The sequence below is a fragment of the Mus pahari genome, chromosome 7 (assembly GCF_900095145.1).
Source record: "Mus pahari chromosome 7, PAHARI_EIJ_v1.1, whole genome shotgun sequence".
Taxonomy (NCBI): Eukaryota; Metazoa; Chordata; class Mammalia; order Rodentia; family Muridae; genus Mus; species Mus pahari.
Window position 1 is genome coordinate 1541737 of NC_034596.1, and position 24720 is coordinate 1566456.

The 24720-nt window shown below is 48.5% G+C and overlaps 2 protein-coding genes across 2 annotated transcripts; one reads left to right on the top strand and one right to left on the bottom strand.

Annotated features, from left to right (window-relative positions):
* The first annotated feature begins 1632 nt into the window (after positions 1 to 1632).
* Positions 1633 to 2161, top strand: Ucn (urocortin). The gene has a single exon (XM_029540498.1). The coding sequence runs from the start codon at positions 1640 to 1642 to the stop codon at positions 2006 to 2008; it is 369 nt and encodes a 122-aa protein (XP_029396358.1). The 5' UTR covers positions 1633 to 1639; the 3' UTR covers positions 2009 to 2161.
* On the bottom strand, positions 1897 to 24280 carry Trim54 (tripartite motif containing 54). Its single transcript, XM_029540497.1, has 9 exons — positions 23795 to 24280; positions 8876 to 9048; positions 7930 to 8101; positions 6037 to 6132; positions 3900 to 4133; positions 3368 to 3390; positions 3131 to 3255; positions 2930 to 3022; positions 1897 to 2672 (listed from the first exon to the last, which is right to left on the bottom strand). The coding sequence occupies exons 1-9, from the start codon at positions 23960 to 23962 to the stop codon at positions 2662 to 2664; spliced, it is 1095 nt and encodes a 364-aa protein (XP_029396357.1). The 5' UTR covers positions 23963 to 24280; the 3' UTR covers positions 1897 to 2661.
* Between the last annotated feature and the right edge of the window lie 440 nt (positions 24281 to 24720).

Consider the following 24720-nt stretch of genomic DNA (forward strand, 5'->3'; position numbering starts at 1 on the left):
CCTATGTCCCAATAGCTAGCACATATCCCCACTCTCTAGATAGAACTTCCTGTCCAGTGTTGAGGCTTGAACTCGTCATTGTGCATGCTAGTCAAGTGCTCTAACACTAAGCCGCACCACTAGGCTAGCCTGGCTATCACACTTAACTTTTCTAGGTCCTAGTGCCTTTTGAGACCCTGTCAGGGACTTTATAGGCACAGAAATAGATACATTATTATCTGGAATCTGCAGTGGCTATGGATAAGACCCTTTAGAAGACCACAGACCTGTCTGTAACTGGAAAGAAGTGAAGGCTGTTTATTTACAAAGACAGACACCAATGGTTTCAGAAGTGAGGGACCTGACTACACAAGCTGATGGTAGAGGAGGAACTTGGGCCAAAGTTTTCTCAATTCTTACCTAGTGATTTCTTCGTGTGTGTGTGTGTGTGTGTGTGTGTGTGTGTGTGTGTTTTCAAAACTGAGTTTCTTTGTGTAGTCTTGACTGTCTTGGAACCAGCTTGGTAGACCAGTCTGGCCTCAAACTCAAGAGATCTGCCTGCCTCTGTCTCCTGGGTGCTTCGATTAAAGGAGTGCACCAGCACCACCCCAGCTCCTGACCTAGAAGGTAAAAAGGTATAATAGTACTGTTTCTATGTTTCCTAAGAAAAAGCTGACTTTGCCAAACTCAGGAGGTACGTTAAGTTCTGAAAGCCAAATACCCTTTTATGCCATTCTGACACCTGTAGATTTTAGTTTGAACTGCTGTACAATGGTCAGTAGAATGGGTCAGACCCATTGAGTTGGAGGGTCTTTGGGTGGGACTGTGTCGTCTGAACCCCTGCTAGCAGAGCTTTTCTGATCTCAATTTGGGGACCCAGTAGCTGGCCTAGGGACTGTGTCTCTGCAGCCCAGGCTTCTCCCCAGAACTTCTGTCCAAATTCTGGCTGTGAAGAAGTTCGGAACCACGGACAGCTCCACAGTCCTCGCTCTCTGTACTTGAGAAGAGTAACCCCTGACTATCCTGCTCTGGAGACACTGGTGGTTCTGTGTCGGGGAAGGACTCTACATCCGGAAAGATCTATCTTTATGGCTCCGCCAGCTTCTCCCTCTACAGCCAGGGTGCTTCCAAAGATAGCTCCAGGGACACAAAGTCAGGCTACGCACCCCTCTGGGGGCTCGAAGCTGCTGGACTCGAAGCTGCCGGTGTCATTGTTTCTACAATCAGTTCATGTTCTTCGCTGACGTCAGTCGGAGCTGTCCTGGTGCTATATAAGGCTGGCGGCGGTCCCGGGACAGACCCCGTGCTCCCCAAGGCGTCTTCAGCCCGTCCCCAGGGACAGAGTGGAGCTCCATCTTGCACTGGGCAGACACTCCGATAACCTGTGAGTGGCTTGAAGCAACGATCCAGACTCCCTTACCACCAAGACTCTGCAGTCAGCCCACCCACTATGACCTGCCGGGAGGGAAGGAGGGAGAGAGGGGTGGAACTGGACTGGCACAGCGCCTAGGGCTGGTGGGCAGGATGTGGACACCAGGCAACAGCTGGAGGGTCTCGGCGGGGGCACTGGGCGTGCGCGCCAAGGGGCTCATGTTACCTGCGGCTGCTCCAAGTGCACCTCACCCTATGCTGCCCCTGTGTGTCCAGGGCAGGCGGCACCATGAGACAGAGGGGACGCGCTACGCTCCTGGTGGCGTTGCTGCTCTTGGCACAGCTGCGCCCGGAGAGCAGCCAGTGGAGCCCAGCGGCTGCGGCGGCGACTGAGGTCCAGGATCCGAATCTGCGATGGAACCCTGGAGTGCGGAATCAGGGCGGCAGCGTCCGCGCGCTCCTCTTGCTGTTAGCGGAGCGCTTCCCGCGCCGCGCAGGATTTAAGCCTGCGGGCGAGCGGCAGCGACGGGACGACCCTCCGCTGTCCATCGACCTCACCTTTCACCTGCTGCGGACCCTGCTGGAGCTAGCTCGGACACAGAGCCAGCGCGAGCGCGCAGAGCAGAACCGCATCATATTCGATTCGGTGGGCAAGTGATCGGCCCCGTATGGGGTCACGAAAGCCTTGACCCTTTCCCCTACCTACCCCGGGGCTGGAACGCGCACAACTGGAGCTGTCTCAATCCCGCGGTGCAGCGCTGCCCAGAGTCACCCTGAATACTCTGGTTATTTTTTAATAAAACTGCCCAAGAGCTTAGCCTCTATCTTCTGTCATAGGGATGAGAGGGCACCGGCAACTACAATAGGGTAAGAACTTTTGGGAAAGTGGCGCTCTACAGGCCGGTAGGAGAGACAAGCATGCTAAGTGAGATAGGAGAGGAAGCCTATTAAATTCCTGGGAGCCCTTCCCCCAACCCTCCAAATCCCGGAACTCCGAGGTTTGATACCCTTTCAGGGTCTCCGGCTTAGGAGGCAACCTCTAGTGTAAAGGGGGTGCCCACGAGGGACTATTTCGCCTCCGTCCCTTCAGATAGTCTGGGGTTGAGAAAGGGTAGAGCGATGGCGAGGTTGCTTCTATAGCTGAGCCTAGGAGTGGGCAGCAAAAGGAGCCGAGGACGTGGGACACATGAGTCCTTTATTGAGAACCTTCCCGGGGGCGGGAGGCGGAGCTGGGTGGCACGGTGGTCTCTGCGCAGATCCTCAGCATCCCTTGGCTCCCGCTGCGGGTGTGCGCTCTGGATCAGAGTCGGGTCAGTGCAGGCCTGAGCGCGAGGGGGGACCACCCGGTGAGCGGGTGCTCCAAACGAACAAGGCACTCCCGACAGCTCGCTCTCCCAGGCAGTGGGGGTTCTACTACTCGGTACCCTGCAGGCTCCCCAAAACCGTGGGGGAAAGTGCGCTTTTCAGAGAGCTAGGGGTTGCGCTTTGAGGCTCCTGGTGTCTGCCGTGAAGGCAATTACCCAAGGGACCGTGAGCTTGGTAACTACTCCTCACCCCCAAACCTTCACCCAGCTCTCACCTTCTGGCACGTCCAGCCGCTCCTCCTCCAGCCCTGCATTGCCCTCCTCCCCATCCAAAGCCACCTCGTCATCCTCTTCATCCCCAGCGGCGCCTAGGTGGAAGGCAGGTCTAGTGAGGTGGAGCCCCTGCTCTTCTGGCCGTAGCACCCACCTCATACCCCTTCAGCAGGTCTAAACAGTCCCTCCCCCGGCTCCCTCACCCGGCTGGAAGTCGATGGTTCGCAACATTTCGGCCACGTGCTCCACGCTCACGGAGAATTGCTCCATGCTCTCATAGCCTGGCTCCGGCCGTCCTGCCAGCTCCACCTTCGACATTGCCCCGACCCTGTGATGGCCACAAGGGCTCAGCAGGGGGATCCCACTCCCTCAAGCCCCTCCCAGGTCAGAAGGGAAGAATCCACAGGGTCCCTTCCTTTCCCACCGTGCAGTCCACTCACTTGTTGATCAGCTCCTTGGCCTGCTGCAGGGGAGAAAAGGAGGGCGAAGGTGAGCGCTGGGCTAGCCCTGGCAAAGCCCCAATTTTGATTCTCACCAATCTTGAGGGATAGGAGGGGATTTATATCCCAATTAATTAGAGGGGGGTGGAGACCGAGAGACAGAAACAGAGAGACAGAGACAGAAACACACACACACACAGAGAGAGAGAGAGAGAGAGAGANTAATTAGAGGGGGGTGGAGACCGAGAGACAGAAACAGAGAGACAGAGACAGAAACACACACACACAGAGAGAGAGAGAGAGAGAGAGAGACAGACAGACAGACAGACAGACAGACAGACAGACAGACAGAGACAGAGACCGAGAGACCGAGAGAGGGGGGGTGGAGAGAGAGAGAGCAACTTGGAAGGGTGACTTTTCCCATGTGGTGACTGGTGGTGACAAGAGGTAAAACTTGATTCCCGCTCCCCAGGCCCTGAGTCCCCCACCCCCACCCCACCCTGCAGGCCTGCTTCCCTCCCTCTCCACCCACCTGGAGGTAGAGAGCCATCTGCGGCTCCTCCATGGACTGGATGGCAGACTCCACCAGCTTCGAGGAGGCCTCCAAGTGGTCTCCGTACTGGCGGATGAGGCCCCGCACGCGCTGCAACTTCTCCTCCTGCTCCCGGGCCAGTGCTTGAAGCAGTTCGCCCTTGCGCTCCTCCAAAACCGCACACAGAGTCTCGAACCTCTGGTTTAACAGTTGCTTCTGTCTGCGGCTGTTGTCCTGAAAGACCATGGCAGTATGATCTCGCCTGCGCAACCCCAGAGCTCGAGAGCAAGAAATTTTAGTCTTCATCCCACTTTTTAAAAAGCCAAGAAGGAAAGTGACCTGGCTAGGGTCACACCCTGAGTCAGGGACACAGAACCCAGCTCAGATATTTTCAGTTAACAGCGATGACAAGGATGACAAAGAATTTCAAAGTTGTTTCACTGGGAGCCATGTATGCTGCTGGCTCTGGCTCTGTGTTGCACTAATTCCCACTTCCTTGTTAAGAAAATTAAATCAGTGGCTACTGTGTGACTACCAGCATCACCTTTTAAAGTTAATTGAGTTTTACACGCCTTTCATCCCAGAACTCAGATGCAAGCAGATCTCTATGAGTTCGAGGCCAGCCTGGTCTATAGAGGGAGCTCCAGGACAGCCAAAGCTCCATGGAGAAACCATATCTCAAAGACAAACATTTTAAAAACCAGTAATTTTTTGTCTGATATGAAATTAAGTCTTATTTTTAAAAACAGACATTGGTTAGAGTTAGTGCCTCCTGCTCTTGCAGAGGACCTAAAATTTGTTCCTAGAATTCATGTCAAATGACAACTTCCTGTAACTCCAAAGGACCCAGCAAGCTCCTCTGACCTCCATGGGCAATAACATTCAAGTGCACATGCCCATACACAGACACACACGAACACATAAATGAAAATAAAACAATAAATATAAATTTCTAGAATTAATTTACTGAAAATATTGCCACATTATTCAAATACATTTAGTTAAATATATAATACAGCACATAATTTTTTCTCATCACATAACTTTAAGTAAATGTATCCATTGATAATTTCATATATATGTATGTATATATTCTGATTACTCTCACGTCCAGACTCTTTTCTCTCCCTCCCTTCTCTGTAAACCCCTCCTCCCCACACCTCCCACACTGATGTCTTTTTACTTTGCTTATTTATTTACCGCCACAGTTTCATTTGTATTATTTTCACTTGGGTATATGTTGTGCTTGGTGTGTGCTCCCATGATGGTCAGAGGAACTGAATTCCCCTGGAGCTGGGTGGGAGCTACAGGCAGGTTTGAACCATGCACTGCAGACGCTGGGAACTGAACTCAGCACTCTGCCTTGTCTCAACCACTGGGTGGTCTCTCCGGTCCCACTTATGTGTTTTGGGACAGGATCAAGTGGACCTTGACTGAGACATCCCCCTGCCTCAGCCTCCAGAGTGCTGCCATTATAGTTTTGAGCTCTCACACCCTGCTCCATTATTTTCTTATCTGGTTTATTTAGAAATAGGATGCCCATATGTTTCTTAGGCTGGCTGGAGCTTGCACCTATCCTACCTCCCTCACTCTGGTCATCACCATTTTTTTTTAAAAAGATTTATTTATTTATTTTATGTATGTGAGTACACTGTAGCTGTACAGATGGTTGTAAACCTTCATGTGGTTGTTGGGGATTGAATTTTGTAGGACCTCGTTTGCTCCAGCTGGCCCTACTCCAGCCCAAAGATTTATTTATTATTATACATAAGTACACTGTAGCTGTCTTCTGACGCACCAGTACGGGTGGTTGAGAGCAACCATGTGGTTGCTGGGATTTGAACTCAAGACCTTCAGAAGAATAGTCAGGTCAGTGCTCTTACCTGCTGAGCCATCTCTCCAGCCACTGGTCATCACCATTTTATAGTAGTAAAAAAACCAAACAAAACCAAAGCATGGAAAGTGGAAGTAACTTGACTGACATCACAGAGTTGTGTGCTGGGAACAAGTTCACTAAAAACAACCAATCATGAGCTAGAGCCTAGAAATGTTTTGGCCAGCTTGACCAGAAGTCAAAGAGTCTCGAGGTCTCTGGACAGATCTTCTCGTCCCCCTCGTCTTCCCAGCCCGAGCTCACCTCAATGGTCTGGCACACCTCCTCCATCTGCGTGATCACTGCCTGCACGCGGTCATTGCCCGCCACCAGCATTGCGATACCATCGCTCAGCTCGCTCTGTCACACACATGGGCCAGCTTTAGAGTCAGAAGCCCCAGCCACAATGACACCCCTCTCATCCCACCTCGATCATTGGGGACATCTGCAAAGATCTAGAGGGCTGGGGAAGTGACACTCTCCAGACACCCGCCACCTCTGGCCTGGATGCTTTGTTAGGAGAGCCACGTCTTCCATTAATTCTGGAGGAGTCTTAGGGCTTCCCACTCAGACAACGCTGCTCCTGTCAATTCATGTCCTTCGGGGAGTCCAATAGGACTGTGTCAGTCTTCCCATCCCCCACCTCCCTCTTCCTGGTGCTGTCACATTCTGGTTTTTTGTTTTTTGTTCTCACTTGTTTGTTTGTTTGTTTGTACTCTTCTTTCATTCAGTGATTCTTCTGAGAAATCCATCACTTTCTTCATCTATTAGTTTTCCCACCGTTTTAATTTCTACTCAGTTCTTTGTCAGATCTATTTTCTGTTTGCTTTGCTCTGGTTTTTCTTTGATTGGGCCTTTTCATATTATCCACACTGGCTTTGAATCTGTTAACCTCTTTCCTTGGCCTCCCTAGTAGCTGAGATTACAGTGTACCCACCACAACAGGCCACTGCTGTTACATGGTCATTTTACACTTTTGTTTTTTTTTTCAGTTCTGGGAATCTATCCAGGGCTTTGTGCTGGGCAAGTGTGCAATATCTCCAATTCTTCTTTTTGTTGTTGATGTTGTTTTATTTCTTTTTTTTCTATTTTTATTTTTTAAGATTTATTTGTTTTATGTATATGAGTACACTGTAGCTGTCTTCAGACACACCAGAAGAGGGCATCAGATCCCATTTACAGATGGTTGTGAGCCACCATGTGGGTGCTGGGAATTGAACTCAGGACCTCTGGAAGAGCAGTCAGTGCTCTTAACCGCTGAGCTCTCCAGCCCCCCCCCCCTTTATTTTTCTTTAAAACAGGGTCTTTCCTTATACAGCCCAGGCTGGCTTAGAATTCTTTATGTAGACTAGGCTAGGCACACAGCATCCTGAGTGCTAAGACTACAGAGTGCTCAACCATGCCTGACATTATTCTATCCTCTAAAAACATCATGTGTATAGTGAGTTTCTGTTCTTCAATAATTCCAACATCTCAATTCCCTGAGGGTTCGAAGAGTTTCTGCTAATTGCACTCATGTGGTCCTTTCTCTGTGCATCTTCTGTTGTGATTGCTGTGTTGATCTTAATCTAAAGGCCTGCATGGAAGGCATCTTCCTCCAGCTTAACATTTACATTTGTTTCTGACAAAACCCAGGTGATGTAAAGGACTTCTTTGATATCCTGGGACTTCAACACAAGCTGAGGTTTGGGGAGTCTTAAATGCACCTCTACCTACACATGTTTTGCAGGTTTTGTGGCATGACCTCCATCTCTAGCCTGTACCGAGCCAGCATTGGTCATGTGATGAATGGTATCTCTCCTGCCTGCAGGGGCTCTCTGGACCTGCCCTTCCCACCTCCCACCCCCATCCCCACCTTTCTAGGATGCCCTTCTCCTCTCTGAGGCCAACCAGTGTGATCTTAAAATCTCAGCATATCTAGAAGCTGTGTGATTTCACACTCTTGAGCGTATCTGGTCCTTTGGTGGATACCGTCCTGAAGTGGCTCCCGTCATGCGTTAACTAGCTGATGCTGTCGTCATAACAACCACTGTCCCCACCTAACTGCCTCAGGGTCGTGTGCAGAGTAGGAAGCAGAGCTGGGGGTTTGCCCTGATCAGTGACCCCTTACCTAGGTACAGTGAGAACTGCTTTCCTGATCCCTCCCTGACTAGATACCTTCTGGCGTTTGTAAATGGTGGGCAGAGGGGCCACCTCACAGTCCTTGTGGGCGCCAAAGACCTTGCAGAGAGAGCAAGTGGGCACCTCACAGCTCAGGCAGTAGATGTTGATCCTCTCATCCTCATGCTCCTCACACATGAGATGCTGCTCAGCCTTGGAGTGCAGTGGCCTGAGGATCAAGGGCAAGGAAACAGCGACTGTCAGAGAGCCAGACTGTGACCGTAGGCAACTTACACAGCGTTCTCAGGGGAAGAAGCGATGCTCAAAGGAGGCCTGGGCCCAGGGGACAAAGATGTCACACAGGACAGGAAGTCATGGGAGCTGATGAGGTCAAGAACATTGGGGTAGACTTTGGTCCCAGACCAGGAGGAGGAAGTAAGATTGAACAGTGGCAAAGTCAGGCCTCCCTGGAGGCCTCCCCCCTCTCCTTCCCCCCTTATTCTCCTCCTCCCTCTACTGGGGGGGGGGGATGTCAGCTTACACAGACTAAAAATCATCTGAGAGGAAGGGACTTCAATCAAAAAAAATGTCTCCATAAGATGGGATTATAGACAGCCTGTGGGGCATTTTCTTATTTAGCCATTGATGGGGGGACGTTGGTGGGGGAGCCCACTGTGGGTGGGGCCATCCCTGGGCCGGTGGTCCTCAGTTCTATAAGAAAGCAGGCTGAGCAAGCCACGAGGAGCAAGCCAGTAAGCAGCACTCCTCCACGGCCTCTGCACCAGCTCCTGCCTCCAGGTTCCTGCTCTCTTTGAGTTCCTGTCCTGACTTCAGGAATGTCTATGATGTGGAAGTGTGAGGCGAACAAGCCGTTCATCCCTTCCTACATTGTTTCTGATCATAGTGTTCCACGATAGCAATGGAAACCCTAAGATGGCCCCTCTATCCCTGAGGGTACAGGCTCTTCCCTCCAGAGAGGCCGGCAGCCAGGCATCTGTCTTACCGGGAGGACTCCTGTTTGTAGATGTCAATGATGTTCTCCACTAGCAGGTTCCGCTGCAGGCCATAGACCCCATGCCTGTCCAGGACAACCTCGTGTCTACAAGATGGGCATCGGAAACGTCCTCCTGAAGACACCGTTGTGGAGCCCCGGGATTGCCACAGAGGGTTAGAGGCCTGAGAAGACAGGTGACAGGACACTAGAAGTGTGGGGAGGTGTGAGGGAAGACACGCGGCAAGCTGACATGGGAACATTAGCTCTTTCTGTATTTGGTGTCCCCAGACAACAGTCTGAGAAATGATTTCCTGCCTTGGCCTCGTCCCTCAGCTCAACTCCTTGAGTGTCCCCACACACAGAGCCTCACTTTGGCCCAGGCCTGATCACTATCAGTCTTCAATGGGGTCCAGCATGGGGCTTTGACAGGAGTGCTAACTGTAGGCAAGAGACTGGCGGTAGAGCCAGTGTCCTCCAGCTTGGACCCTTATGAGCACATGCAATGTGGCAAGATAATCTTGTCTCAAGCACCACGTGAATGGAGAATAACCTTGAAAACCTTGAATTCCTAATCCTTCTATCTTGACCTCCCAAGTGTTGGGCTTATGACTCTCTCTCTCTCTCTCTCTCTCTCTCTCTCTCTCTCTCTCTCTCTCTCTCTCTGAGACAGGGTCTTATGTCGTCCAGGCTGGCCTCAAACACTCTGTCTAACTACCTGCCTCTGCCTCCCAAATACTGAGGTAATGCCCTGGGCCGTGAGGGCGCATCTCTTAGCCCCCGGAAGAGGCGCACAACTCAGGTGCTGAACAGGGGCAGAGGAGTCGCGGCCAGGCTGAGGATGTGGCTCAATTGGTAGAGGCTGCCCTAGATTTGATCCCCAGGGGCATAGTGGCACACTTGGGAGGTAGAGCTAGGAGGGTCTGCTCCATAGGAGGTCTGACATCATCCTCAGCTACACAGGGAGTTTGAGGGCAGCGCAGGATGAATGAGACCTGTCTAGAAAAGAAAAGGAGAGAAAAGAAAGGCTGGACATGGTGGCACATGCCTTTTATCCCAGCACTGGAGGCTGAGCTGAGGCTCTTAAACTGTGTGTCTTAGAGACCAGTTCCAGCTCGCTCCAAAGCTACCACCATAGCGTGACCTGAAGCAACCAATCAAAATTCTCTCCTGAATTGTGGCTTAGGATGTAGAAGTCAATCTGGCTACAGAAAAGGCTCATGGAATTTAATTAAGAGCTGATCTTGTGTCCATCCTGGAAACTGAGAGACAAAAACTATTACCACTGAAGGCTGGTCTTCAGAGAGGTGGAAAGAATCATTTGTTGGAACTGGCAAGATGGCTCAATGATAAAGGCTCTTGCCACCAAACCCGATGTTCTGAGTTCATCCCTAAGACCCACTTTGTAGCAGAGCCCACTGACTCTACACATTCCATGGCATTCACACACATCCGTAGGTAAATAAATGTAAAAAAAAATTTAATAAAAATCATTTTTGGTGAGAAGCAGAGATGAAAGCCTGCCAGAGATGACCCTGTTCCTTTCTTTAGTAACAGATTGCCCGAGACGGCAAGATCCTTAGTATAAAGACCATAAAGTCTTAAGCCTGCTTCTGGCTGGGCGTAGCCAGGTGACTGTGTTGTGGATTTGTAGATGCAGAGATTTGGTACATATTTAGAGTGTCATGTCTCTAACAGTAGAAGCCACATCCGCTGTTCCCCATTTTTTCCTTTGCTCCTGTTTGAGTGTAGAATGATGCTGAGGGTGGATTCTGAGCCAGGATGCAGCAGACACACATCGAGAATGACCAGGAGCAATTGTCTCAGGAAGGTATCTCTTGCTAACTGACTGCTCACTTGAGACATGGGAGTGATATTAGTGGTCTAGCCCAGAGCTTGTGAATATTAAATATCCCTAAGCTATATCCCAAGTGCTTACAGCCAGCTGTTTAGGAGCTGAATAGGAGCATTCTTCTATTTAAGGTAAAACCACAACCTGGTCAGCTAGAGCAGTGGCTCTCGACCTGTGTGCTGCGACCCTTTTGTAAGGCTGCCTGACAGCATGGAAAACACAGATAGCTACATTATGATTCATAACAGTAGCAAAATTAGTTATGAAGTAGCAATGAAAATAATTGTATGGTTGGGGGTTGTCATGACATGAGGAACTGTATTAAAGAGTCACAGCAGCCGGGCACAGTGGCGTACGCCTTTAATCCCAGCACTTGGGAGGCAGAGGCAGGGGGATTTCTGAGTTCGAGGCCAGCCTGGTCAACAGAGTGAGTTCCAGGACAGCCAGGGCTACACAGAGAAACCCTGTCTCAAAAAACACCCCCCCCCAAAAAAAAGAGTTACAGCATTGGGAAAGTTGGGGACTAGAGACTCATGACCTCATAGAAAACAGTGGGGACAGTAGTCACCGCTGACTTTGCATGCATGTTCATGAGTATTTTGTACAGGTGGGCTCCTGGGGACTCTAAATCCATGTGTGCCAATAGGAAGGTGGGATCAGAAGACTCTTAGTGGCTGACGTCATATTCCATCACACACGAAAGTGCTCCGAGTCTCATTCTTTTCTCTGGTGGCCAGGCAGGAAACATGGCCCCACCGCGATGGACAGCTTTGTTTGTGGAGAGCAGAGAGCATCGCTGTAAACACAGTTCTTGGGATTTCTCGAGAGCCACGAAGCTGGAACAGGTGGGGCTGAGGTTACTGAAGACTGGGCAGGCGACCTGTCTTCCTTACCTCCCGTGGACACCGGCGAGTTTAGGGAATGTTTAAAGGGTGTGGTCACACGTGTGAACTGAAGTTGGAAGCTGTGGAAAGCCATGCCTTACAAAGATTCTACACAGCGGATTAACTGGCTGGGAACTTACATGAGTGTGGGAGTTAGAATGTTGCAATGTTGCAGATCTGCAACCAAATTATCTTGGTTTTAGTTCTCTTAATAGCCATTCATTGCTCACCTCTGTGTTTGGCCTAATACCCATCCCTGTAGCTACTAGGCAAATCCCTTCTGTAATGTACAGAATTACCACTAGCTTCCACTACCCCCCAAAAAAAATTTTTTTAAAACGTCATTCTACGGTACCCAAAGACTATTAACAGAGATTTCAGTGCTTGGCTGTAACCCCCTTATCTGATATTTCCACTAAGATATTTTATTTTTAATCAATTAATTAATTTAGAGACAGTGTCTCACGATGCAGCTCTGGCTATCCTGGAACTCACTATGTAGTCCAGGCTAGCCTCAAACTCACAGAGATCTGTCTGCCTCTGCCTCTTTTTCTTTTCTTTTCTTTTTTTTTTTCTTTGTGCCTCTGCCTCTTAAGTGCTGGGATCAAAGTCGTGCACCACTGCTGCCTAGCTCCACTAAGGTACTTTGTAAGTGCCTTGATTTATAACTTTTTGGTTCTGCTACTATAAATACTTTATAAGAACCAGGGAGAAGGGGTGCCTGACGCTCTGAGTCCTATCCCCTGGACTAGTATGATGGAAGGAGAACCAACCACTACAAGTTTACCCCTGACCCCCACCCTGAGCGCGCGCGCGCGCGCGCGCGCACACACACACACACACACACACACACTAAATAATGGAAATGTCATCAAAAGACTTCCTAAAATCATAAGAGCTTTCATGAAACTCCCACTATGCTGGAGCATGTCGGGATAACTTGAATCTGTGTTCCCAAGCCTTGGTTACTCATATTCACTTCCAGGATAAACTCTCTTAACCTTTAGGTGAGAGCCATGGGGTTTTTTCCCTGCTCAATGCAATAATCTATCAATATGTAGAACCCAAATGGGTAAGGCAGTAGCAAGTGAGCTCTAAGCCTGTGTATCCTGGAGGGAGCTAAGTCGCTTGACTAAAGCTGGCATTCACTGGGCAGTGGTGGCACACGCCTTTAATCCCAGCACTTGGGAGGCAGAGGCAGGTGGATTTCTGAGTTCGAGGCCAGCCTGGTCTACAGAGTGAGTTCCAGGATTGTACAGAGAAATCCTATCTCGAAAAACCAAAAAAAAAAAAAAAAAAAAAAAAAAAAAAAAAAAAGCTGGCACTCATGTAGCATGTTCAGCAAAGTCTTGAAAAGAAGAGAGGGCCCTCCCAGCTCACAGCAAAGACAAATGGGCACCCTCTGTCCCATCCTTTGTCCTTCCTCTTCTTGACACTCAAACACATGGGACATGGGACTCACTGTTGGCATTTTACCGGAGTTTTGAGGGCCTGTTGTGGCTGAGTACAGGAACCGTAGGCTTCTCAGATGTTGTAGAACCTAATCTAATTCTCAAGAGACTTTGAAAAGACAGTAGAGAAGCCTCAGGCAGGTTACTGCACACCCAACTTGTGAGGCAGGGGATCAGGATTTCAAGATCAGCCCGGGGTATAAGAGACCTGGTCTATAAAAGGCTTGCTTGAGCTGGGATGGTGGGTTGAAATGCTTGCTTCACAGGATTGAGGATCTGCATTCAAAACCCAGACCCCTTGGGAAAGCGGAGCGTCGTGGCATATGCTTGTAATCCCAGCATCGGATCGTTCCCTAGGCAACATCAATGCAATCTAGGAAAAAGATACAGCTCCTCAGACTTCTCTCCTCAGACTTCTCTCCTCAGACTTCTTCTCTCCTCAGACTTCTTCTCTCCTCAGACTTCTCTCCTCAGACTTCTCTCCTCAGACTTCTTCTCTCCTCAGACTTCTTCTCTCCTCAGACTTCTTCTCTTCTCAGACTTCTTCTCTCCTCAGACTTCTCTCCTCAGACTTCTCTCCTCAGACTTCTTTCCTCAGACTTCTCTCCTCAGACTTCTCTCCTCAGACTTCTCTTCCTCAGACTTCTCTCTCTCCTTAGACTTCTCTCCTCAGACTTCTCTCCTCAGACTTCTCTCCTCAGACTTCTTCTCTCCTCAGACTTCTTCTCTCCTCAGACTTCTCTCCTCAGACTTCTCTTCCTCAGACTTCTCTTCCTCAGACTTCTCTTCCTCAGACTTCTCTTCCTCAGACTTCTCTCCTCAGACTTCTCTCCTCAGACTTCTCTTCCCACTCCTATTTTACTTTTATCTTTCTTTCTCTCTGAGGTTAAAGGTGGGTGTCACAGCAACTGGCTTTCCTTTTATTTATTTGTTTGTTTGTTTGCTTGCTTGCTTGTTTTTTCTTTTTAGACAGGGCAACCCAAGCTGGCCTCAAACTCCAGCTTGTATCTGAAGATGACTTGAATTTACGATTTTCTTGTCTCTATCTCCCAAGTGCTGGAATTACAGGTGTGCAACACCACACACAACTTCTACATAATTTCCAAATTTCTTACAGGGACTCTGGAGTTTGAAAAGGCAGATCAAACACAGAACCAAATTAAACCATTCATTTATTCAAAAAATTCAGTGCTCAGACTATGTAGAAACAGCAGGGGGCGCAAGAGTGCCATTAAAAACAAACAAACAAACAAAAAAAAACAAAGTAAGGTTTGGGATCCCCATAGAGAGCTACTGTTAGTTTGCAGGGCCTGATATTGAAGGTGCCACTTGGGACGGGCTTTAAGTCGGGATTGACAGGTTGCCAAGAAAGAGGGGCTAAAAGTGCTTAGGAGATGGGAGAGTCTACAGGAGCTTGTATTTAAAACTGGGAAATCGCCTGTAGGTAGCAGTGATAGTGGATGCCTTTAATCCCAGCACTGAAATGCAGAGGCAGGCAGATCTCTCTGTGAGTTCAATACCAGCCTGATCTGCAGGCAAGGCTATATGGAGAGACTCTGTCTCAAGAGAAGAAATGAAATCACAAATTGATTCTTGGCCCTTTGTCTAAGGTCAAGTATAACAGGGGTTGTGGGCTTCACAGACTGAAAGTTGGGCGGTTCATAGGGCAAAGAAGGAAATGACTCTGTCCTTCGTGTGGGTCCCTATGTTTTCCCGTCACAAGTAGAAATTTTAGATTCTAGGGTATTGATGGAAATCTTAAGAAGTCTTCAAAAAGATGACAGATTCTATTCTGGGAAAAAAAAATCTCTCCACCTAATTAATATTCAGTTATCAAAATCTGCTCCTCCATTTCTGTTTATCTTACTTCCTCAAGAAATTGGCTCTGTCATATATGCCACAACTGTTGTCTTCCATGCTCAGAGTCAGCCCTATAAAGTACATTTTCATATGACAACAACATGATGTGTAGAGGAAGTTCCATCACCCTAAGAAACATCTGGATGAATATCCTCCCCTGTCCCTTTGTGTGACTGTGACCAGTATTCAGTGTTCTCTTCTGCGATAAGCATGACAGCACTCTATGGAATCATGTCTGTGAAGGCGCCAACAAAATATAAAACACCATATGAACATAAAGGAAACGCGCACAATCTTAAATCCATCGTAAAATAAATGACCACAGGGAGCCATGGGGCATGAAATAACCACACCACCTCTCCCCGCAAAAGTTAAAAGGAAATGAGTGGAGTTAGATGCGACTCTGTAGAGTGGCGCTTGGCCTGCTCCATCCTCAGCACCACGGAAAACAAGAGGAATGAGGAAGATGGTCTGAGGGTGGGCCTCAGTTGGCAGTGTTTGCCCTGGCTTTGTTCTCCAGCATCGGATGATGTGGGTGGGGTGGCAGGCACGCGCCTCTACCAGCACTTGGAATGGGGAGGTAAAAAAGAAGAGAAGTTCAAGGTCATCCTGAAACACAGTGTTAAACCAACAAAGAATAGGATGGCGAAGGGATCGAATTCTAGGCTTCGTTCAAGGCTTTGATGCAGCGACCATGACCTGAACCTTTCTGCACGATGCCTTCTGGTCCCTCTGTGGTCTGTCTAGAGAAGCTCTATATGGCAAATGTGCATATATCTCACAGTGTTAGCCCTCTTCCCGCCTTCCCAGAGAACACTAATATGAAACAGGCCCTGGATGCCAGGCACAGTGTTGGAGACCTCCACTCCTGAACTGATGACCTTGTGGCTTTTGTGAGACTAGGTCACACTGGAAAAAGCATGGGAACAGAATAGACAGAAGACATCTGGTGAAAGGTAGCCCAGCCATAGGAAATCCAGTTCTTACTTAAAGCTAAAATGGGAAAGGCATAGATAGACCTGTAGACCTGGGCGGAGAAACAAGAGCCCACTGCTGACACAGGGACTAAGTGGGGGAGGAAAGGGCCAATTGAAGACCCTGGAAGCAGAATAGAAAGGCTTTAAAAGTGATCACCCAGAGCAAGCCATGATCTGGTGTCAGCCTCTGTCCTTCACATGGGATCAAAACAAACAAATAAGAATGTAAAAGGCCAAAAAATGAAGCCGACTGCTGGGCCTTTCGGAGGAGGCCTGTGATTCCCGGTGACGAGCTGAAGCGAGGGCAGAGTGTGCTGAGATCTTCTTTCCCAGTCTCTCTCTGTCTCTGTCTCTCTCTCTCTCCCCTCTCTCCTTTCTCTCTCTCTCTCTCCTTTCTCTCTCTCTCTTTCTGTCTCTCTCTCTTCCCCCCTCTCTCTCTGTTTCTCTCTCTCTGTCTCTCTCTCTGTCTCTCTCTCTGTCTCTCTCTCTGTCTCTCTCTCTGTCTCTGTCTCTGTCTCTCTCTTTCTCTCTCTCTCTCACACACACACACACACACACAAGCACATGCACACACTCACTGTCTTTAATAGCTCAGACTGGCCTTGAACTCACTGTGTGACTTGTGAAATTTCTGATCCTCTTGCCTCTACCTATCAAGTTCTGGGAGCACAGCATTTACAGTTACGAACCACCCCGCACCCCGCCTCATTTCTGCAAGGCTGGGGATCAAAATCAGGGTTTCTGCATACCAGGCAGGCTTGTACCATAGGGCAATGCCAGTCTCAAAGGCCTCTCTTCTGACAGCTCCCTGTGCATGTAAGACCCTCTCTAGCCGGCCTTCCTCCTTCCTGCTCCTTCTGGTCTTTTGCTAAATGACAACAGGTTGCTTCTCAGAAACAAGTGCCCACAGCAAAGCGGAGGCAGATACAAAAATACACTGAGGGCTGGCTTTAAAGTAGTTTGGACGTGAATAGAGTTTACAAATACAGAAACACATGGGAAGATGTTTGTGTCAAATTCCCACACCAACAGCTTTGCTCTCGTCAAAATTTTTGGTAGCTGAGTGGGCGCAGGTGTGGAGAGGGAGGGGGAGAAATTAGAGGGGTTAATGTCATATTTTGAAGTTTTCTATTTCAGATTAGGGAAAAAGAGAGCTACAACTTTAAATAGAATTATAATAGCAACCAGATAGACTAGTAGGGAAGGAGGGAGTGGAGGCAATCTAGCTTATGAAAACACTGGGGAAACTGAGGCAAGAGAAGTGTTAGGCAAAAATGAAGATAATTATGCTAGGTGAGTCGGGGTTAGATTATAGACGTTTTCCTCAAATCTTTAATCTTGATCAATACTTTCCTTTGGGAAAAAAAAAACAAAACAATGTCTGGTGTAGCCCAGGGCTTCACCCAATCACTCCATTGCTGAGGATGACCTTGAACTTCTGGTTCTCCTGCTTCCCTCCTGTGCTGGGGTCAGAAGTGTGTAGCACACACAATCTATGTAAGGGTGGGGATCAGACCCAGAGCACTGTGTGCTGGGTAAGCATTTTACCAACTGGCCTAACCCAGCTGAACGTGGCAGGCAATCTCCTGGCCAACATTGCTTGTCCGCTAACACCAAACATCTTAGCAGGCGGATTAAATAGACTGTGGCCTGCTCATAACAAAGGGCGCTGTGCTGCTGTATCAAACACAAAACACAGCCAGCCCAGCGGTGGCGCACACCTTTAATTCCAGCACTCGGGAGGCAGAGGCAGGTGGGTTTCTGAGTTCGAGACCAGCCTGGTCTACAGAGTGAGTCCCAGGACAGTCAGGGCTACACAGAGAAACCCTGTCTCAAAAAAACAAAACAAAACAAAACAAAATCAGAAAACACAGCTGGGTGTGGTGGTTCACATACGTAATCAGGCACTTGGGAGGCTAAGGTAAAAGGTTAGCCTGGGCTACAGAGTAAGATCTTGTCTCAAAAGGCAGAAATAGAGCCAGCAGAACTGAAGGGAAAAGACATTTGCCCCACAGCCCTAGTGATTTGAATTTGATTTCCAGGACCCAGGCAAAGGTAGGAGGGGAGAGCTGACACTATAAAGAATAAAGTGTTCTCTAACTTGTTCGCACATGGCCCACCAAAAATGACATGTAATAAAAGGTAAAACAACTGAATAGCAAACCAGGACAAAAGACATACTGTGGCTTCAATATATAGATATGGAACAATTTAAAAAAAATAAGAAGGCTGAATTTTTTTTTCTTTAATTCCAGCACTTGGGAGGCAGAGGCAGGCAGATCTCTGAGTTCAAGGCCAGCCTGGTCTACAGAGCAAGTTCCAGGACAACCAGAGAAATCCTGTCTCAAAACACATACAAGGAAGAAGAGAAAGAGGAGGAGGGAGAGGGGGAGGAGGAGAAGGAGAAGGGGGAGAAGGTGAAGAGGAGAGGGAGGAAGGGGAAGAGGAGGAGGAGGAAGAGAAGAGGGGGAGGGGAAGGAAAAAAAGAGGAGGAGGAGGGGGAGTTGAATAGAATCTACTGGTTTAGTGTAAGTGTATCTCCATGAACAAACATGTACCTAAGTATGGAGCTTTCTAGAAAGATTCTCAGAAGTATGAGAATGGTAAGGGTTATTTGTATTTAGTAAAGGGAATTAAAGATCTGAAGTTAGTGGCAGATTCATTTTCCATGCTATAAACTTCCAAGGTGCTTGACAAAAATGTACACATAAAAATTTAAACGCGGTGTCCTGGCACCGTGTTCATAACTGTTAACTTTCGAGGCAATGTTCTGAAGGCTTTTTCCCTTGGTGGTTTGAAGATGGAGGAACTAAAAGTCCTATTCTTGTCACCATACTTAGAAAACAGACAATCTGATTATGCCTAGACTTGTCAAAGTGTGGAGGCAATGTGTGAAAAACGAAATATGCTCATCTCTCAAGCCGAGCTGCAAGGAACAGACAGGGTGCGGCTGGGTAACTGGGTCAGCCTCCCCCAGACCCCTAAATAAAGCACCAAGGGCCGAGCTGTCCACTCGCTCTCTGGACACTCCAGATCTACAGGACCATCTCAGAGCCCTGGGGGGCTACAGGGTTTCATGTGGCCTAGGCTGGCCTTGCCTCCTGAGTATGGGATTACAGGTGTGAGCCAGCACCCTCTCTTTGCTTGGTGCTGGGATTGAACTCAGGTCTCGGTGTATGCTAGGCGAGCCCCCTACTAACTCCTAACTCCTCGTTTGTTTGTTTTAAGACAGGATCTCGGTATGTTGCCCAGGCTGGTCTCAAAACTCACAGGCTCAAGTGACCTTCTCACCTCAGCTTCCTGGGTCACACCAACAGGTGTGCTACTGCATTCGCTCTTGCACGGGGTTTGTCCCCAAACACTCCTAGATCTTCTCCCTGGGCCCAGATATGCATTCTAGAGTTTTAGTATTCTGCCCTGAAGAAGAAAAGCCACATAATCTATTCATAGTCTGTGCTACATACCTTATTATTCTCAAATCAACATTCTCGAGTTTGTTTTTCAGACAGGGTCTCATTATAGAGTCCTGGCTGGCCTGGAACTCACTGTCTAGACCAGGCTGGCCTCAAACTCAGAAGAGATCCACCTCACTCTGACTCTTGCATACAGGGGTTAAAGGTATGTGCTGCCGTGCTCAGTTCCTTGGCTACTTTCTACAGAACACTTCTCTTAGTTTTCCAAACTTCTCTTTGACTTCACATATTTTAGGTTCTAATAACGAGATGCCTCAGGGCCAGAGAGATGGCTCAATGGGTAAAGCTGCCTGTCCTCAAGCCTGACAACCCGAGTTCAATCCCTGGCTTCCACAGAGTGGAAGGAGAAAGCCTATTCCTCCCTATGTGTGCCATGGCACATGTACAAGAGGGGAGCTTGCATGTGAATGTACACACACGAATGGAAGAAAGAAGTAGGTGTTTCAGTGTAAATACATGAAAAGGATGCCCTTTCTAAATATCTTAGCCTAAATTCAAACCAAAGGAAAAACCTTGATTGTAGGCAAGGCATAGCCACTTACACAGAGCTAGCTATGTAGCCCAGGCTGGCCTTGAACTCATGACAATCCTGCTGCTTTAGTCTCATGGATACTGGAATTACAGGAGTAAGCCACCATACCTGGCAAGAATTTTTTATTTTATTTGTTGGTTTGAGACAGGGTCAGAACAACATGCAGTCTAGGCCCAGGACAGGAAATTCAGGCCTTCATAGTCAAATAACAGCGGGTTTAGATGCTCAGAATAAAAGGAAGCCTGGAGAGGGTAAAAGGGGACAATGGCAGGAATTCTGGGGTGTTGGCTACTCAGTGAAGGAGCAGAGGACAGATGGGGCATACACACATACTCTGATGTCCTACTTAGCCCATTCATTACCTTTAAATATGCTGTCCCAAGGAAGCTGGAGGCCTGTTCTTAGTGACGCTAAGATTCACTGTGGCGATCCATTGTGTTGAGGTGGGAGAGCCAGCCCAGCGGTTGCCAGCACACCAGCACACGCTGCTCTTTCAGACAACTAGGGTTTGGTTCCCAGGATCCACACAATGAGCTCACAAACACCTACAACTCCCCTCCAGGATGTCTGACGCTCTCTTCTGGCTTCTGTAGGCACCTGCATGCATATACACGTGCACACACACATATGCACACATTAATAACAAATAAATATTTTAAAACTAGCCTTGTGGGTCTGGTGGTGTAGGTCAATGGTAAGATGCATGCCTAACCCACACAAGGACCTGGGTTAACCACAGCACCAAAGACAGAAGGGAGGAGGGAGGAGGGAGGAGGGGATCCTGTGCTTATCTCATTTCCCCATACTGTGATAAGGAGGGAGAATTCTTATTCTTTTAGTTTTTTAAAGATGTATTTTATGTGTACGTGTTTTGCCTGCATGCATGGTGCCCATGGGGATCAGAAAGGAGCATAGAGTCCTGGGAACTGGACTTACAGATGGTTGTGAGCTGTGGGAAGCCACATTCACCATTATAAGATGGCACCTGAGCCCGAAGGGCGTCGGCCAACTAACTGACAACTGTTGTGCACATGCTCAAATAGCACAGATGATGAGTCACAGCTCAAGCCCGGAGCATGCAAATGAGGGTATATAGTTAGCACCAATCATAGAGTGACACATTCCTCTTAGGCCTCTTTAAGCAGCACCAGTTTTCAGGCTCGGGGTCTTTTCGCTTCAGCAATAAAACCCGTTTAAAAGTGTCTGCAGGGTCTGGTGAGATGGCTCAGTGGGTAAGAGCACCTGACTGCTCTTCCAAAGGTCTGGAGTTCAAATCCCAGCAATGACATGGTGGCTCATAACCATCCGTAACAAGATCTGACTCCCTCTTCTGGAGTGTCTGAAGACAGCTACAGTGTACTTACATATAATAAATAAATAAATCTTTAAAAATATATATAAAAACAAACAAACAAACAAACAAACAAAAAACGTCTGCAGAAGGATCCTGTTGTGGCGCGTCTTTCTTGCTGGCAAGTTAGGCGATCGCGGCAGTGAGCCACCACAAGACTACTGAGAACTGAACTTGAGTTGGTTGGGAGAGCAACAGATGCTCTTGACCACCGAGTCATCTCTCCAGCCCCTGACATTTTTTTCCCTCTTTTGAGACAGGGTCTTGCTATATAGCTATCCTGGCATACTTGCTACGTAGACCAGGCTAGCCTCCAGCTTGTGATGTCCCTTCCTCACTGGGATTCCAGGCATGTGCCATTGAGCCTGACTCCTGGCAGGAAGCGTATACCTGACGTTCCTATCACAGATTGCACACCAAGAGAGCCAAGTTATATCTGTGAGGTCCCGTGTCTGTGCATGTGAGTCTGTTTCTTCGTTCTCCCCAACCTCTGATCCAGTCATAACCTACTCAGACTCCACCAAAGGCACAGAGCTGGAAAGCAAGCCTGTGAACTTATAAAGGACTCTGGTGTGTGTATTTATCTATTTGGTTGGTTGGTTAGTTAACTGGCTAGGCTGGTGTGTGCATTTATCTATTTGGTTGGTTGGTTAGTTAACTGGCTAGGCAGGGTCATCTGCAGCCCAAACCAGCCTTAAACTCCCAAGGGCTGGGTTTGCAGCCATGTACCACTGAGCCCAGATCTTTTGTTTTTATTTTTGAAATGTGTAGACAAAACAGTCCCGGTGACCTCACCGTTATGCTTGGCCTCGTGACAGATACCCAGGCATTTCTGGGAAGTACAATTTTGTTTCTGCCCTCTGTCTGTCTGCCTGCCTGTCTGTTTGTATGTAAGTTACCTGAATATCAGCTATCCCCTAATTGTCTTTACCAGGTGGGGAAGAGTCACAGCAGTGAAATTGGGGAGACTCCTGCTGCCCTCGCCAGGGTGTCTAATCAGACCCTCATGGACAGAGAGGCTCTGCTGGCATCGAAGGGTTTCTCATGGGTTTACTGACAATTTTTAATTTTAGATTTTTTTATTTACTTTTTGAAAAAGTCTTGTTTTGTAGCCCAAGTTGGTCCAGAATTCATTATGTAAATAAGTTAACTTTAAAAATGACAACTGATTTCCAGAACAGTGGTGACTTCTCTAATCCCAGTACTGGGGAGGCAGAGGCAAGAGGATCTCTGTGGGGCTGGAGAGATGGCTCAGCGGTTAAGAGCAATGACTGCTCTTCCAGAGGTCCTGAGTTCGATTCCCAGCAACCACATGGTGACTCACAACCATCTGTAATGGAATCTGATGCCCTCTTCTGACATGCATGAAGGCATGAAGAGTGTTATGATATATATAAAAAGGATCTCTGTGTGTTTGAGGTCAGCCTGGTTTGAATGGTGAGCTACAGGACAGCTGGGGTTGCATAGAGAGATTCTGTCTCAGAAACAAAACCAAAAGACGACAATCCTCCTGCTTTAGCCTCCCAACTGCTGGAATTGTAGCTTATCAAAAGACCCTCACTCACAAGACCACAGAAATCGCCATCGTTGCAAATCTCATGAGGATTTTACTTATCCAACATGTTGGGGACCCCTCTCAGCACGCAGGCGGAAGGAAAGACCCAGAACAAAGGAAGAACATACTTCTTATACCTTTGTGAGGGCAGGATACAGGCACCAAGGTAGTTTGGTGTATTTTAATTGGTGTAGCCCATAACCTTTTTAGACATTGGTTGGTCTGTATAGGGTGACTCTCATTTTGTCTGTCCTTGTGGTTTTTAGTGTGAGGTGGGGCAGGGGAATTGTTAATCTTGTTCTGGAAGCTTAGTAGTTTTGACCATTAAAACTATATTTCTGTATTTGTTTAGTCAGCCAGCTTTTTTATCTGGCTCTGTACTTGGCCTGCCAGTACAGTTTGGAAAGTTCTTTTGAAGGGGCAAGGTACTGGGTGGTCTTGAATTTATTTTGAATATTACAGAATTACAGGTATACACTACCATTCCCAGTTATTATTTTAATCTCTCTCTCTCTCTCTCTCTCTCTCTCTCTCTCTCTCTCTGTCTGTGTTCATATTAAGTGGAGGTCAGAGGTCAACTTTCGGGAGTCAGTTCTCTCTTTCCATCATTTAAGTTTTGGGGATCAAACTCAAGTTGAGGCCTGGTAGCCACACTAGCCAACACACACACACACACACATACACACACACACACACACACACACACACACACATCTCAATATATTGCTGATCTCTTCTCCAGAGTTTGTTTAAAAAAAAAAAAAAATCAAAGCCTCAAAATGAATGAAATCTAGTCCAAGGTCCTACAAAGCCCATGCAAAACCACTCGGTGCCTTCCCAGTTTCTGCCGGTCCTGGGTGCCACCGACTCAGGTCCGGCTTACCAGCCTCAGGGCAGCTGCTGACTCACGCTGACTCTCCTACCTCTCGGCCCTCCCCGCGGTGGGCCCCTGCCCCGTCCCCCTCCGTGACCTAACCCACCTGTCCCCGAGCCCACCTGGAAGACATCGTTGGCACACTTGCGGCACAGGTTGTGTTGGCAGGGCAAGATCACCACGGGCTTGGAGAACATCTCCAGGCAGATGGGGCAAATGAGCTGCTTCTCCAGGTTGTCCATGTTGTGCGCATCCCCTAGCAGCGGCTTGAAACCCACCGTGAAGTTCATCCCGCGCGCTCTGGAGCCTGCCTCTCGCTGTGGCCCTGTCGCTGGCCTTCTCCCCTGCTTGTGCACCCTTCCTCGGTCAGTTTAGGCTGACTGGATTCTTGGGATCCCAGCTATTGCTCCCTCTTGAAAGAGTCCTGTCCCTTCCCCTAACAGCTCCTCTCACCCTTGGCTATTTCCAGACACTCTGTCTGCACTCCTTGCTCAGAACCCTCACCAGGCGCTTATAGCTTTATCTCTCCCTGTGAAAATCTCCTCCTGTCCCCCCAAACCACCCTCTTGCTCACTCTTTGGGCAGCACTGTTTGTCCCTTCCTCCCTAGAGAGATTAACGTTACTGTGGGGGTGGGGACACAAGGGGCATCCGTGTGACATTCCAGTTCCCAATTTAGCTCATGTAAGGCGAGCCACAGCTGTTCCGGACTGAGTGGCCCTGACTCCTTCAGGAAGGGGTGGCCAGGAATGGTGTGTGGCTCACTTGCTGTCACTGGGAAGGTTCCCGTGAACATTGGTCTCCATGTTCTGGCTTGGGACCTTTTTCCAAACAGAAACCAAGTCTAAATTAGCCTGTGGGAGAGATGCCATCTGTGGCCCCAGGTGGGGGGCAAGGTCTGGACAGATCTGTAGGTCTGGTGTCATCTCTTCCTCCACACCCTCCTAGCGAGTGCATGGTTCAGAAATGGAATGCCAGACCACAGAGGGAGAACTTCTTGTCCCATGCCTGCCCCATATTTGTTCTTGCTCAGCCTTCACATAGAAACA